Source organism: Xiphophorus maculatus, chromosome 24 (assembly GCF_002775205.1).
Source record: "Xiphophorus maculatus strain JP 163 A chromosome 24, X_maculatus-5.0-male, whole genome shotgun sequence".
Classification (NCBI taxonomy): domain Eukaryota; kingdom Metazoa; phylum Chordata; class Actinopteri; order Cyprinodontiformes; family Poeciliidae; genus Xiphophorus; species Xiphophorus maculatus.
Genome location: NC_036466.1, coordinates 1,125,561 through 1,141,411, shown reverse-complemented (window position 1 = coordinate 1,141,411; position 15,851 = coordinate 1,125,561). Strand labels below are relative to the sequence as shown.

The 15,851-nt window shown below is 43.2% G+C and overlaps 1 protein-coding gene across 2 annotated transcripts in view; it reads left to right on the top strand.

The window, feature by feature from the left end:
• LOC102218232 (histone deacetylase 4-like) overlaps window positions 1-15,851 on the top strand; it is a 67,032-nt gene that overhangs the window by 13,114 nt on the left and 38,067 nt on the right. The window contains exon 3 of one of the 2 annotated variants that reach the window (XM_023329595.1): window positions 8,652-8,720. In XM_023329595.1, coding sequence (XP_023185363.1) covers window positions 8,652-8,720 — 69 coding nt within the window. Of the gene's footprint in view, window positions 1-8,332; window positions 8,721-15,851 lie in introns of those variants that run through there. The other variant, XM_023329594.1, reaches the window with a different exon arrangement.

Here is a 15,851-nt window from a genome sequence, read left to right as displayed (position 1 = left end):
TGACGTAAACCGTCTTCCAGGCCAACCGGTGACACTAACGCACGCTCTCACCCTTGCGTGGCAATTTTTCCCTCCCGGTGAGGAAGCGCCGACCCGAGGGAAGTGCCACCGTTCACGTTACGGGTCTCCCTTTAAACACTTCTTAAAGAAAGATGAGGCGTGTCTTAATAATTTCCAGGTAATTGCTGTCGTGACCAAATGTTAATCTTGTAGGTTTATCAGGGCACACGCTAGTAAAACTCCCAAACCGAAACGCCGCAGCCTGGCAATCTTGGATGATGACGTCTCGCTGTGGCGGGGGGACAGAAAGATTTATTAGCTTTCATTTTTATTTGAAAAGTATTAGATTGTCGGTTTTGGCAGCCAGCTGCTTCGCCCGCTAATCTCTCCAGAATAATTTGATGCCACATTTTTCTCTCTCTCTCTCTTTCCCCCCCTTTCTATCTGTCTTTTGTACTGTTTTTGGATCTTACCCACATCTTTGACAAACATCGCAATACAGTATGCACACAGATCTCCAGATGGCTATACATCTATGTTATGGATTTGCTTTTTATTACACCTGCCAGATACTATTAGGTAGCGGCGTGGAGATTTAGAGAGCGGTCTGAGGCTGTAGGATGAGAGCTTTTCCACGACGACGGCGCCTCGCAAAAGTATTCACACCCACTATATCACATTTTTTCACACTACAAACACAAACACCCATGTGTTTTGATAGGATTTTATGAGATAGACCAACACAGGGTAGTGCGTTATTATGAGTAAAACCCCCTTTACATTAATACACTAAAATAAACTGACACATCTCTCAGAGCTCTGTTTAACTCCAACAATAAGAATATCTTGTAAGTTCTGGTGTGTAGTGTTGTGTAACAAAAGCCATCATGTCTAGGATAACCACAATAAAGCGCTACGTTTTGTTGGTCTATCACAAAAATGTTCTGTAAAATTAAGGAAACGTTTCGGGAAATGGAAAGTAAGACAGAATTTTTGTTTGTTTCTTTTTTCCTTTAAAACAACGGTTCTCTCATCCCTCTTTTCCACTTTGGCACCTTTCACTGATCCAACCCCCCCCCCGCTCTTCATCCCCTCCTGCAGCTGCGTGCGATCACACATCAGGCCGGCGGAATCCGGGGCCGAACGGGTTAAAAGCTTTCACTGCAATAAAAAGGGCCCGGCTTATCCCTGAGTCTATTTTTAGCAGCACGCACACCAGATATGAGCACGTGCGCATGTGGTGCACAAACAATCATTATTTTTGGTTCTCTTCCCTCTCCTCCTCCCCCCATCATGTTGATTCTCCCCTTCATCATCGAGCGGCTTGCTGCTAAAAACGAAGGACGAGGGCATGCATGACACAAACTCTGGCCTTTTTTTCCCTCTTTTTTTAAATTTTGTTTCGGTGTGTGGCAGCCGCCGTGGTAGGTGCACACGCCTCGCGGTGGGTAATTTCAACCCTGACTGTCACGTTTCTCAGCTTTTTCACTTGTGGAGACATGTTGTTTCTCTCTCTAAAAGCCAAATTACAAAAAAAAAAAAAGGTTGCAAAATACTCTGCAGCGTGTTCCCACAATGCTGCACCCCCACCCCCCTCCCTCTCCCAGAGAGAGGAGTTTCCAGCCAGCCAGACAGTTTGTCCGCTCCGTCCTCCCATGTGCCACCGACTTGGCTGAACACGATCAACCGTCCATCAGAGGACAACCCCAGGGGGTCTCTTGTCCAAACGGCGTGCACAAGCCCCCCTTTGTCCTTGTGCAAGCAAGGCACGGCCTCACCCAACCTCCCCACTCCCCCCCGTCTCCCAAAAACAAACACCTAATCATGGCATTTCAACCCCAAATCATTAGAAAAGCCTTGTTTTTAATTGGTGTTGGGACAAAGACAGCAGAGAGTGAACATGAGCTAATGAAAGCAGCGGGACGCGTCCTTTGTCCCCGTGTCTTTTGTCTCGACCCAGCCGAGAAACGGGATACACTGTGTTCTGCCAGCAAGCTGTCGGCGGCAATTATGGTTTACACCGCTTCCCCAGAACCCTATCCCCGTGCCTTTTGACATGGTGCTGCATGCAGCGATGTACACAAAGTATGACTGTCTGCCCCGTCCAGCAGGGAGATGCTGAAGTTACGCAAGCAGATTAAAGATGATCTTTAGTAGAAAACGGGGGCGGCGGGAGGAGAGAGAGAGAGAGAAAAAAAGCGAAAGTTGAGACAGATATTAAATGTTGCACCTGTTACTCTGAGTGGATAGTAGGTACAAGGCCACTATGAGCAACTGCGATAGCGTGGGCGTTTGTTGTTGTAAGGCAATAGGCACAGCTAGTGAGTTTTTTTACAGTTGCATCACAGGTCTCCTAGCAACCGTTTGTGGTATTATCTCGGATGCTCATTAGGAAATCAACTGAGCAAATATGAGCTATTTATACGAGGCGCTCTGCAGACAAAAACGAGATGATCAATTTAAAAAAAGCTGTTGCTTTGAAAACACTTTTTTTTCTTTTATTAAATAGAAGGCCATTTTTAAGAAGTGGAAGAAGTAAGAGATTTTTCAGAATAAGACTAAAAAGAGCTTTTTTTATCTGCTTCCAATCATTTGATTAAAAGATTTAAACAAAAGAAAAACTTTTACATTAGTAAAATTGGGTTTTTAGCGACTTCATCAGCTCTGCAACTAAACAAACAGCTGCTTAAAAATAGCCAAAACATCTGGAGTGACACAGTAAGGCAATCAGTCCCACCTTTGCGTTTTGCTAAGTTTTAAGTATATGAGATTAAAGTAAAAATCTGAAGTAATACCTTAGATCTTTTAAAATTTCAATTTTGTGCATATTTCACAACATTTAAAGAAAACTGTTAAGATGTTCTGTTCTGATCATTTCAAACAAACCAAATCTTATTTCCTTGAATGTTTTTGCCTTTCTTTAAGTACATAAAACATACTGACAAAGTTTATCAGTAAAAATATCCTTTCCTTAAGTAGAAGGTCGGCACATAATTGCAGATATCAGATGGGAAATCTGCCAGTTGGATGTGTTGGTTGTCGTTCTCATTTGCTGGCATTTATGAGAATAATTGGCAAAAATGCCAAGCAAAATATATTAATTTAAATCACGTAAGACACTGAGGCAGTAGTTGTGACTGGAATATCTTAAAAGGAGAAATATGAGTAATTTTCATGCCAATTTAAGGCTTTTTTGGAATAATTGGCACTGTTACCAATTAGCTGGGATAAATCAAACTGGAATTCTCCATGGTTTTTATGCCAATAAGAAAAATATACGGAAAATTCATCCATTTATTTCAACATTTGTAACCTCATAGTTGATAGTTTTTTCTTTTAAAGGCTGGAAATGGCGTCCGACTTATTTCTACTTGCGTTGAGTTTTACCTCATCTGCTTGGGAATAAGTAAAGTATTCAAATCTTACATAAAACCCTTTAAAGATTTAAAGATTAAATTGTTTGGGTGCATTTTGGAGACTTCAGCGCAAATGTTTGGCTTCCAATGAGCAAATAAAAAATTATGTTTGAGACATTAAACGAAGGAGAACTACAGTTTTTTTTTCGCCAAGTCCCGCTTGAGCTCGTAAATTTCCAGCTTTTTAAATGAAAGCGCCGCACTCTCGCCAGCTTAAATTATGAATGCGCTTATAAATTTCACACAACCCCCCCCTATTGAAATGTCACAGCCATATTAGATTCATAAATCTGAGCCGCACGCTTCCGTCTCTACTAGTTTTGCTTGAACTTCTCTGCAGCGGACGCGCAGCAGATATTTGCAGTGTAATTACCGATTTCCAGTTACTTTTTTTCTTTTTTACGTTTTGTCTTTATATCAAGCGCAGGCCTTCACAGAGAGGCACAGGGAAATGGCAAATTGCATCACTGGTGTTTTTTTGTTGTTTTTCTTCCTCCCCAGTATGAAACCAGGGTCAGACCGTTGCTTCCTTCCAAATGCAAACCGGCGGAGGCTCACACAGGGGTCACCCATTCTCCTTTATCAGTCGCCATGACGTCAGGCGGTGCCCTCGGGAAGCGAATTTGCGCCCCCGGAGGAAAAGGGCTCTTCAAGGAGAGGCGTGTTTGATTAATCGTATTGTTCCTGTCTGGTTCACCTTGCTCGCCGGAGTCACCCTGGACGAAGCAGCCAGAACGGAAGTGCGCTGAATGTAATGAGGCCGGAGCATCCTTCCTTCCTCCCTTTCTCCGTCCCCCGTCCCTCTTTGTAAACGCCGCGCTGCTGTGGACAGACGTCTCATTCTCATTCCTGCTGCGTAACAAAGGCCTCTTTCAACAAGGCCGAGCAGAGACCGGGTCAAGTCCCCCAACACAACCCTCTTGTTCTCCCTGCTCATCATAAGAAAGCATGTTTTTGACGGAGTGGGGGGGAAGTAGCTGCATTAGGTTGGGATGACTGACTCTCCGCCCGAGGGTAGCGAAGGCTATTTTTAGCTTCCCGTCTTCCCGATGCTACCCCACTGGGAGCAGAAGATAGGAGGAACGAGAGAAGAAGTGGGAGAAAGATAAGAGAGGAGGAGGGGAGCTGCCGGGGAACTAGGCTGCATTTAAGATTGATGGGGCTTGTTGTTGTAGGTTTCGTCTTCTCTTGTTTGTGCCGCTTCTGGCTTCGTTTTCAGTCTGCTGCGAAACTATTCACAGTTTTGCCCCAAAAAGTGGGGCGTAGAGTTGCCCCACGTTTTGCTTCGCTGCGGCCGCGAACGCCAACGGACTTCACTGGGATTTTGTATAGCAAGCAGTGCAAAGTGGAGCGACGGTTTTGTAAAAAGTGTTTTATGTTCTCAGCTCTTTATTCCAATACTCAATAAAAAGCAGCCAAATAATCCAGCTTTGTTTCAGGTCTGTTAGAGATCACCATGAAACCTGAGGAGCACGACTCGTTGTCATGGACGCCTCAAATCTGGCCTTCGAGGAGGGAGTGGCAAGGAAGCTAACCTTGAACCATGGCGGTGGCAGAGTCATGCTGTGGGAGATGATTTCTTTAGCTGGGGACAGAAAAACTGTTAACACTTGATAATAAGATGGATGGAGCTACATTAATCGACTATACTACCAAGTCTTGTTGCTCAATTCCGATTTTTAAATTTATTTATTTATTGCATCATCATTCATGCTAATTAAATGAGTCCCGCAGTGACCCGAATGCGTAGAAGATGAACGTTGTCACATAGCAACGATGGAGTCGATTATGGATCAATTTCAAAGTTTGTTCAGCCATAATGGGAGCCGACAGTATTGTATAAAATCACAATGCGAAGAAAACTAACAAAAACAACGCACAACTGATAGCAGCGGCCTTCCATGGAGCGATGACTGCACCTACAGTAGGGAAGTTTGTTTGGATGTGTAGTCATGCCAAGAGTGGCGGTGTGATGTGATGCGATTTTCAGCCTTTGTTTTCATCTGTATTTACCACGTCCGGAATTAGATTGCCTTCTATTTGGCTGTTGTGAAGGGAACAACTCTAAACATCCACCAAAACGGGTTTTTGGTTTAGAGCAGGTGATGTTACTAAGTAACGCGTTACTGACGTCGGACCACTTTTTTCAGTAACAAATAATCGAACTCATTGTTATTTCATATCCAGTAGTCAGACTATTGTTACTTATCGAAATCATTTTGCGTTACTATTTTCTTTTGGAATTTCATTTTATTTCCTCTACACGTCTTGTCGAGTGATCGCCGTTTCTAAGCGACAGCATCAGCAGCGACAGAAACGTAAACAATGGGGAGAAGAGGGAGATGCGCATTTTGTTGGTAGAAAAACAGGAACTACTTTGAGTTTCTGTCGCCAAGTCTGATTATTATAAGCGGCTGTGGGATTTTTTTTTTTTTTAAGTTGCTCGCAAATTTAATGAGTCGCAGGTTGAGCTTTTTGGGCTCGTTTTTGAACGTGAAGTTGCTCATTTGGGCTTGGAAATAAGCAGACAGAAACCCCAGAATGTGTCTGACCTCCAGTTAGTTTTAGTCAGGCTCTCCCTGTCCATCATTTCCCGGATGATCCGTCCCGCTGTGTCTTTGTTAATGTCAAGTTAATATATTACCTGTCAATTACGTCGAGCTATCCAGAACATTGGAAACATGGAGACTAATATGAACAGAGCAATAAAGGTAAAAACAGCCACAAATGAACGAGTCCGTAAAGTTGTGCAACTAAACGCCATTATAATTATTAATATTAAGATAAATGTCACAAATCTGTGCAGCAGCCATCTGAACTGTGGAGCCGCAGGAGGAGCTCTGTGCGCTGCGCTCTGACACCAAACGCAGGGCCATAAAGCACAATCTGGAGGCTGGGGGGGGATAAAATCCTTCTCAGAGTTTTCCAGACAATAGTGGAAAACACAAAAACATGCACAAATTAGTAACGTTTTCTTTTTGTACTGTAACCATTAAAAAGTCTCCCCTTCAGTTCAACCTTATCAGTGGAGACACATTGTTGATGTTACCATTATAAAATAGCTTCCAATAATGTATCGGCAAAGATCAATGTAATTTTCACAGCGTTGTTAGCAGCTGCTGAAAGTAACTAAAAACGTTACTTTTAATGTAACTTAGTTACTTTCCAAATCAAGTAAGCAGTAATCTAACTGAGTTACTTTTTCAAGGAGTAATCAGTAATCCGATTAAAGTTACTTTTTCAAAGTAACTATACCATCACTGGTTAGAGCAAAGCATATTCTTTTGCCCAGTCAAAGGTCAGACATAAATGTAATGTTCTCACATGCTTTCCATCCAATCAGAGCGGTTTTGCAAAGAAGAATGGGCAAAAACCTCCGTTTGTAGATGAGAAAACCTTTTTGGGACGAATACAAACTGCAAAAACACAAAATTGCTTATGATGAAAGTATTTTTGTCTAGTTTCTCCTGCAAGTATGTTAGTAGACTTAAAATAAGACAAAACCAACTTGCAAATAGCTTTTCGGTTTTTAAGTTAATAACTCCTTAGTATTAATGAAAAACCACTAGTCTCACTGCCATATTATTTCACCAGTTCTTTTTTCATCAGTACTAAGGATTTAAATCAATATATCTTCCTGAAAATATACCTACAAGCCCTTTTTGCTTTATTTCAAGTGGACTGAGAGATTTGCAGTAGAAACTAGACTAAAAGTACTTAAGATTTTTCTGTTCTATCACATAATCTGTCCAATCAAACCCATTGAAGCCTGAGGCTGCAACCTGGCAGAATGTGAAATGGATCCTCCCATCCGTGGGCAAACAGCTCTTATCTGCGACTCCGCGGTTTGCACCAAAAGCCAATCCGCTTCCTCCAGGCAGCCGCATGCAAACACATCCATCCTCTACCTAAGCGCGAGACGCAACCGACCAAGTTGTGCATAAAAAGCAGGGTGGATTTACTCCAAAGCCACAGGTGTCATCGCACGCAGATGCACCTCATTTCCATTGCAAAAAAAATTTCAACAAATAAAATAAATAAATAATAAAAAAAAACACAGCTGCCCACACTGGGACCGAAGGGTTCACCTGTGCGTTCTGGATGCACTGTGTTTGCAGGATTTGGGGGTGGATGTGGGGTTGCTTCAAGTAGGCCAAAAACGCTCATGCGAGGTGCTGCACAATCCGCAGCGAAACGCATGCTCCAGCTTCGCAGCTAATTAAGCCTGTGTATGTGCGAGGCTATTCCAGAGAGAGTTCCAGAAATAGACGGAGAGGCTGGCCGCCTGTTTTCCGCTCTTTTAATCCTCCAGAGGGGGTTTCACATGTTTTTTTTTTCTTTTTTTTAATATTTACCTCCAATCCAAAAGGAGTAGTTGCACGTTTGCGCCTCTCAGACGTCTGTGATCGGAATATATATGAAACAGGTGCTTATGGTTACTAAAAATATTCATTTTCATTGTGATTTTTTTTTTTGCTCCATCCCCCCCTCCCCACCTCGGTCTCCAACCCTCCTCTTTCCTCTTCCTCCCCTCTATCCCTGATGCATCCTCCTTCTCCTCCTCATCCTCCGTGTCGCTCTGCTTTTTATAGCCATGTCTTCCCAGGACTCAGCAGCTACAAAAGCCTTTTCATGTTGCCACTATAATTACAGCCTACACACACGGACATGCATGCATGCATTCACACACACACACACACACACACACACACACACACACACACACACCCCTTTTGTGTCTGTATGTGTGTGCGCCGTGCGTGCTCTGCATGTGCTGTTATACACAAAAGGGTGAGCTATTTTTACTTCCCCCCTCCCCTCCCCACTCCTCTACATCCCTCTCTCCTCTGCCACCGCCGCCGTTAGCCACATTTGCTATGCCGAGCACAGGCGCTATCAAACACACACCAAACCGACACACGAGCGCTGATGAGCGCGCTCAGCATCCCTCAGAATCGAAGCTTATCTGAGCGTTCCGCTCTGGTCCAAAGCATCCACCCCTCCCTCCTCCACCTTCCTCTTCCTAGTTCTTCCTCGCCGCTCATGGATCAGGCTGCAGCAGCAGCGTCGGCACCACAGCACGTGCTCCCAGCCGTTTGGATGACCTGAAGCCCCCCCTTACTTTCTCTGTTTTTTTTTTTTTTTAAAGCAGTCGCTTCGTCGCCGGCAACCAGCCCCCCCTCGACTCAATGCTGCGGACCATATTTGAAGCAGAATGTTCTCTTTCTCCCACAGAGGGAATCCTGGGGAAGGAGCAGTCGCTCGAGGTCCTCAAGACGTCGGCGCTCAACCACATCCCAACAGGTTGGACAATCCCTAATCCCTCTCTCTGTGTGTGTATGTGTGTGTGTGTTTGGATGTGATTCCACTATTAATGTGCAAAAAAAAAAAACATCTCCCATTTTCCGACGCTGTAACTCCTCCAACAGACTCCTCGTGTGTTTTATTTATGCAGTCGGTTATCTCTCTGTGCCATTTTGCTGAATGAAAATCCGGAGCGCCAAAAACTGCCAACATACACAGCAAAACAAGCTATTGTGCAGGTCGCTGGTGTGTTTTGCTGCAAGTTCCTGACTTAGTTTGGGTCTCAAAACAAACGGAGGCGACTTTTTCTTGCAGCCACCGTCGCCTTTTAGTGTAAAATAAGAAAAAAAAGAAAAGGGGTCTCTTATGATGAATTCCCATGTATTCCTGAGAATAAATGGGTGTTTTGTAGTGATAGTTGAGAAATGAGCAGGAATCTTTAGGAAAAACTGGTGCAAGGAAGATGAAGCTGCTGGGCACATTTTTGTTTTTTCAGCCAGAGGAGAGTCCGATTCATAAATCCGGGCTGTCGGATCAGCAGTAGACCGGCTTGTTTTCTACACGCCTCCGGCTAGGGTGATGAAATATTGAAATCCACCGGAGCGTCTTCATCAGATATTCTGGAAAGCTGTTGTCTTGGATACGGAGCTGCCGAGGTTTCCATGTTGTGACCTGAGAGCGTTGTTTTTTGTTTTTTTTTAATCTCACACAGGCGGGAAAATGTAGGGTGAAGAGTTTTCCTGGTTTGGGAAGGAATAGAGAAGAGAAGATGGAAAAATGTTTCCATCTTTTTATCCAACCATCCATCCACTTTAAAAAGTCCTAAGTTAAAACTGAACCTTTGCATTTATACATTGGCTGAAAAAGTTCAGAAAAGGATAGTCTCCCTTGCCATGACACTTTGGAGCAATAAATTGTTTGTAAAGAAAAAAACAACAACATTAAAGTTATAAAAAAGTGCTGATGTGTTTGTGGTTGCACTCGTCAGGTAATGCTGGTGTCCGAACCGACAGCGCTCTGTTTCTGGAATGCAAAGCTGTGGCTGCTGCACCTGCTGGGAGTTACACGAGTCAAAGTAAACACCTGAGTTTGGGTTCACACAAAGCAGCACAGATTGTTTTAAGAGCTTCCTCCACGTCGGATGTGCGGCAGCTGGAGCTCGTGATCGTCTGCCAGAGCCCTGACTTACAGGAAGCTCCCATGCGATAAATGCGTCTCCAGTGCGGCTGGCTTTAGGGAGAGCAGGTTTACCGCTCTGCGTTCAGGTGGCGCCCTCTACCTCCTCCTCCTCCTGCGTCAGCCCAGGCAGCGAGCTGTGACACGCTCCATTAGAGCCCTGCTGCAGAGGCCGGGAGGGACCGCCACCTCCAGGTCCCGCTCCCATTCCCGCCTCCCTCCTTCTTGCTACAGAGCGCCGCTGCAGAGACGTTGCCTGACATCGTTATGGCGGCGACGAGTCGGAGATTGCTTTCTCGTGCCAGCCAGTTGGTTAGAAACGCCTCCTGTCATGGTGGACGTTCTTAGTTTTGATGCTTTTAATCATGTGTGTCAAACTCAAGGCTCAGGGGCCAAATCTGGACCACCATAGCTTTTAATGTGGCCCTATAGACTCCAAAGAGACGCATAAACAGAACCTTCAAGGTAATATTTTATCAATCCAATCAAAATCATTTTTATCTGCAAACTCTCAAATTTTTATGTTTCCGTGATCTCCAAAATTAACTCTTTTTTTTTTTTTTTGCACTAATGCATAATTGAGTTTGTTGTTTCCACATTTGGTTGAAGTGATGCGAGCTAGGCCTGTCACGATAGCAAACTTTGCTGGACGATAAATTGTCCAAGCAGTTATTTGCGATAAACGATAATATCGTCTTTTTGAAACAATTTTCAAGTACTACAATGGTAATACCATAATAATGCAAGAACTCATTCTCAAGTATCAATAAACTATAAATTCTAACTAGAAAATTTCTGAAGAAATTTAAACGAGGCCTGCCAAAGTGTGCCTGTCGGTTGGCACACTTCGTGGGCGTTCTGATGCTACAAATTAGCATCAATGCTAAAGTAAGCTACAATGTACTCAATAGCATGTGGAGATTGACAAACATGTTGAGTAACATGGACTTATGCCATTCAGTATGTTGAAATTAGTGTACAAGTTAAAATGAGCCAAACTGCTAACATTAGCCAAAATGCTGTCAGTAGCATGTGGAGCATCACTCCATTCAGTGTACTAAGCATGGCTAATAAATAAGAAAAATAGCTAAAAGCTTCTTTTAGGGAAAAGGCTAATGCTAATGGGGGCAGTGAAATGCAAAGGTTTGTGCTAAGGTTAATTTACTGTCTTGCGCAGCAGGGCAGTGCAATAACCTGAGAGAAAAAAGATAGTAAATGCTAATATTAGTTAGCACTACCCTGAGAGGAATATTTAGGCTTTTATTTTGAAATTCCGTTACAAAACTTAACGCGGTGTCACTGTTGCTCCCCGTGATTAAGCTCATAATTACAATCCTCTGTACTGAATAGCTCTCTGATAACAGACGGTGTCCATAAACAAGTTTACTAAATATTGTACAATAACTGAAAACAGAGATGTAACTTCTATCATGAATATAGATTAGCCAAAAACCCTCCAAATTACAATGAAATACTTCTACTTCTGGTGGGCGACGGAAGTAACACCCTTAATCGTTTCCCCAGTAAGCCTCCCAGGAATAAGGTTGATAGAATGTTCAATTCAAATGGTATCAATGACATCAGCAGTTATGACGACACTCTATGATACCACAAAGGAGTCTCTCTCTTGAATGTAGCTCGCAGACAGCGTTTTCTCAGACCTGTTCCTCAGTTCTATCGCGACAGATCACTCTTCAGAGCAAGTTCGAAATTAATCGAAGCAAGCGGGATATCGATTCCAGATATTACACGCCTTTCAGAGAAGCAAGAATTTACCAGAACATCGACATGAAGCAACAACAGATTGCTTGTGAACATGAAGCTTTTCCACCTGAGCTTTCATGGGTCGACATTATGGACCTGAACATCCAAGTCGACTACGACGCTGTCATTTTCCCTTTCGAGGAAGACACAGACAGCCCCATTGAGCCGGAAGACGGATCAACAGAGATCCAGGGGGAATCAAGTCCTTCCGGCGACTTAGAGAATCCAACATCATTGGAAGTCGAGCAGGAAACAACTCCCTCTGCTGGCTTCGAGATTACCCCCTCGGTGGAAGTCGTGGAAGAGTCAAGCCAACACGTCATCGATCTCACAAAGCAGGTAGACGATCTTAAAAAAGAACTGCAGGGTAAGATTTTTGATCTCCATGAGGAAAGAGAACGAAGGATTGCATGCCAGGCTGAAGTCAAATCACAGCAGGAGGAGATTCAAAAACTGCAAAAAATGGTAGTAAAAGAACATCACCTGCGAGTCAAACGCGAACATGAAAGAAACGTGCCAGAGATCCACGTATCAAAGGTTTCTTGCTCTACCAAAGTTACAGCTGACAAGAGCGTTCTTCAACAGTTGGACTACTTCAAGAGGGAGGCTGAAAAATACGCCTCCCGCAATAAAGGTCTGATAGAAGTAATGGTTGAAGAATATAGAGTGAGACTTAAATATGAGGAGCAGCTCAAAAGTCACACAGAGCAAGCTTCCAAATTCAAAGAACAGGAGGAAACAGTGAAATCTCTGCAGGGTCAGGTTGCAGACCTGAAGGTGAAGTTAAAACTTGCTCTGGAAAACAACCATCCTAGAGTCTCCACCCAACCAGAGGCTCCCCTGCAAATAGAAGGCTCCCTACGAACAGAGGAGTTCAAGGAAAGACATACCTCCCATCAACCAGGGAGGTACGAGGAAAGACAGACCTCCAATCTATCAGGGAGGTCTAATGAAATACAGACCTCCCATCAACCAGGGAGGTATGAGGAAAGACAGACCTCCAATCTATCAGGGAGGTCTAATGAAATACAGACCTCCCATCAACCAGGGAGGTATGAGGAAAGACAGACCTCCAATCTATCAGGGAGGTCTAACGAAAGACAGACCTCCCATCAACCATGGAGGTACGAGGAAAGACAGACCTCCAATCTATCAGGGAGGTCTAAGGAAATACAGACCTCCCATCAACCAGGGAGGTACGAGGAAAGACAGACGTCCAATCTATCTGGGAGGTCTAACGAAATACAGACCTCCAATCAACCAGGGGTCTCCATGCATAGCGTGGCTCGGCCTTTTCACCGACCCACACCCAGGTTGCAATCAGAGGAGTCCACGCAAAGCCAAACCTCCACACAAACATGGAGGTCAGAGGAAAGAGAGACGTCCATGCGACCAACCTCCACTGGTTGCATGAAGGGGCTTCATGTTGGCGTTGGCATGAAGGCCAATCTATGCCCGGCTCGGCCTTTACGCCGACCCACCCCCAGGTGGCACTAACCTAGTGGCACTAACCTAGGTCACTATCCAAACCTAGGTTTTGCTAACACTCGGCATTAATTGCTTGATTAATTGATCTCTCTAAATTGTCCTACAGTGTGAATGTGTGTGCGCAAGGATAAGTGTGTTAGATGATGGATGGATGAATATTTGTTAAAAGTGTCTGACAGTAGAATATGAAACAGAGAATCTGCGAAAATGCATCTAGCTCTGCTACTATCCAGAAACATCCAATCAGAACCAAAAGGCAAACCTTTGGTTCTGATTGGTTTCTAATGCGTTGAATGTGTCTCAGCACATTCAACGCATTAGACTACTAGTACACTGCAGCTACACAATTGGCAGAAAAACACCCTAATATTATATCATCATTGTTTATAATGATTTAGAAAACAAAATGCTGTACAGGTTTGTCAAAACTATTTCGACCCATATTAGAACTTTGCATTGATTTCCTTCATTTTAGTAGCTGCGATTTTGCCTAATCCACACATTTTCCCTAACCCCAAACAATATTAGTCTATTCCTAACCCTAACCCTAACTAAAACTTAATTAGCATCTTACCTCTAAATGTTACCCCTGACCCAAAACAATGAGTCCATCATATTAGGACCAAAACCTGGTCCTAATATGATGGAACTAATGCAGTGTTTCTCAATTCTGGTCCTCAGGCCCCCTGCCCTTCATGTTTTAGGTGTTCCCCTTCTGCCACACACCTGGATTGAATCTGTGGGTGATTAACATGCTACTGCAGTACTTGATGACTGCAGAAGAGGTCATGCTGTTCTGGAACAGCTGTTCTGAAACAGAGACACACCTAAAACATGCAGAGCAGGGGGTTTAAGGACTGGAATTGAGAAGCACTAACCTAATATGACACTGGACATATAATGGTGCGTTCACACCAAATACGTTTTGAGCGTCAGGCGCAGCTGGTTTGCATTCAAAGTCTATGTGGAGGCGCGTCGAGGGCCGTTGCGTCGTGCTTCAAGCCTCTAGCGCGGCGCGATTTGAACCGTTTGGAGCGTTTGACAAATCTAGCGCATCCAACGCTTCACATAGACTTTGAATATAAACCAGACTCGCCTGACGCTCAAAACATGTTTGATGTTAATGCATCAGTAGAATGTTCAGTTCCACTGGTAACAATGATATCAGCAGTGATGACATCACTCTTTGATGCATCAAATGAATCTCTCTCTTGAGTGTAGCACACAGGCTGTTTTTCAGACCTGTTCCTGTTTCAGAGTTATAAGTTATGAATCTTTTCCAGGAGTATTGTTAAAATTATTTGAAGGCACAGAATCAGCCCAGTACAGGTTCACATTCTCAGGTTAGAGAGACTCATCTGGTATAAAGTTAATTTTTTGGTACTGGAATCACATTTATTAATTTAATCAAAGCATGTCATCATGTCCAGAGCATAGTAGCATTTTGTTGCTTTTGCCACCACTAGATGATATGCATATAAGATATAACATAAACAGCACCATTCAGAGATGCAATGAGTTTATAGCAGCTGTTCCACCATGTCTGTAGTTCTGACGTTCTGCCATCACTGTGGTTCTAAAGAGCAGCTCAGAGAGGCAGACTAAATTCTGTCTATTTTGAGTCTAACTGACACTGTTTTGTGTCAGTTAGACTTTTGTTTTGAGTTAAATTTGGCTTGTTTTTTGTTAATTATGTCACCACAGTTACTCGAAATGCCAACAAAAGTAATAGCTCCCCTCACAGGATTGAGCCGCACGTTTTGATATATATATTGTGAGGGGCCACGCAGCGGTACGAGCCGCATTAACGGTAGTAGGAGGCAGCAGTTATTTTGAGGTGTAGAACAATAGGGGCCTGCCCATAGCATTGCATAGGGATTCTATGCTATGGGCAGGCCCCAATAAACATTTAACACTGGTATTCTAAGACATTTTAAATATTCAAAAATAAATAAATAAAACAACAGAAACAACAGATAAAAAGGGTCTAGCTGACACCAAAGCAGCAGACGGAAGACATTTGTCATCCAGTTTTTGTGGAAAGAGAGAGAGAAAAGAAAAGCATACATCATGTAAATGGAAATCATTGAGCTCGTTTTAATTTATCATGTGATCAATTGATTTATTGCTTATTTTTGACGGGCCTAGTTGGTGATTGGTATGGCGAGTAACAAAAAGTTACATTAACCGTCAAACATAAGTGCGAATATGGCAAAATTTCTTGCAAATATTTCTAAATTAGAACCACAAATCAGTGATATTTATTGCAAAAAACAAAAAAACAACAATCAGAAGATCCTCGAGGGACTGAAAAGATGTTCAATATTATGCCACTTTAATAAGTACTTGTTGATCACAGGCACAGCTATTTATTAATATTTTAGAAGGGTGCTATTATATTGTGCAGGCATGTAGTATCATTTCATAGCACAATAAAGTTGCATCCAGTTATAGAAACGCTGTCTATATCAAATATCACGTAAAAGACATTTGATTTTGTATTTTAACACCTTGAAATTGGGCTTCTGTCTCTTTAAAAAGTTCTTTCAGAAGCTCCGTCTTCAGGAAGTTTTCACAACATGACTATTCAACAACGTTTTTTACCAGCTTTTCACTGAGCAGTAGCTCCTATAATGAGATCAGCTATTGTTCAGTTCCACCAGGTGTTTGCTAATTGCTGCTGGCTAGTCTGAAGGAGCTGAG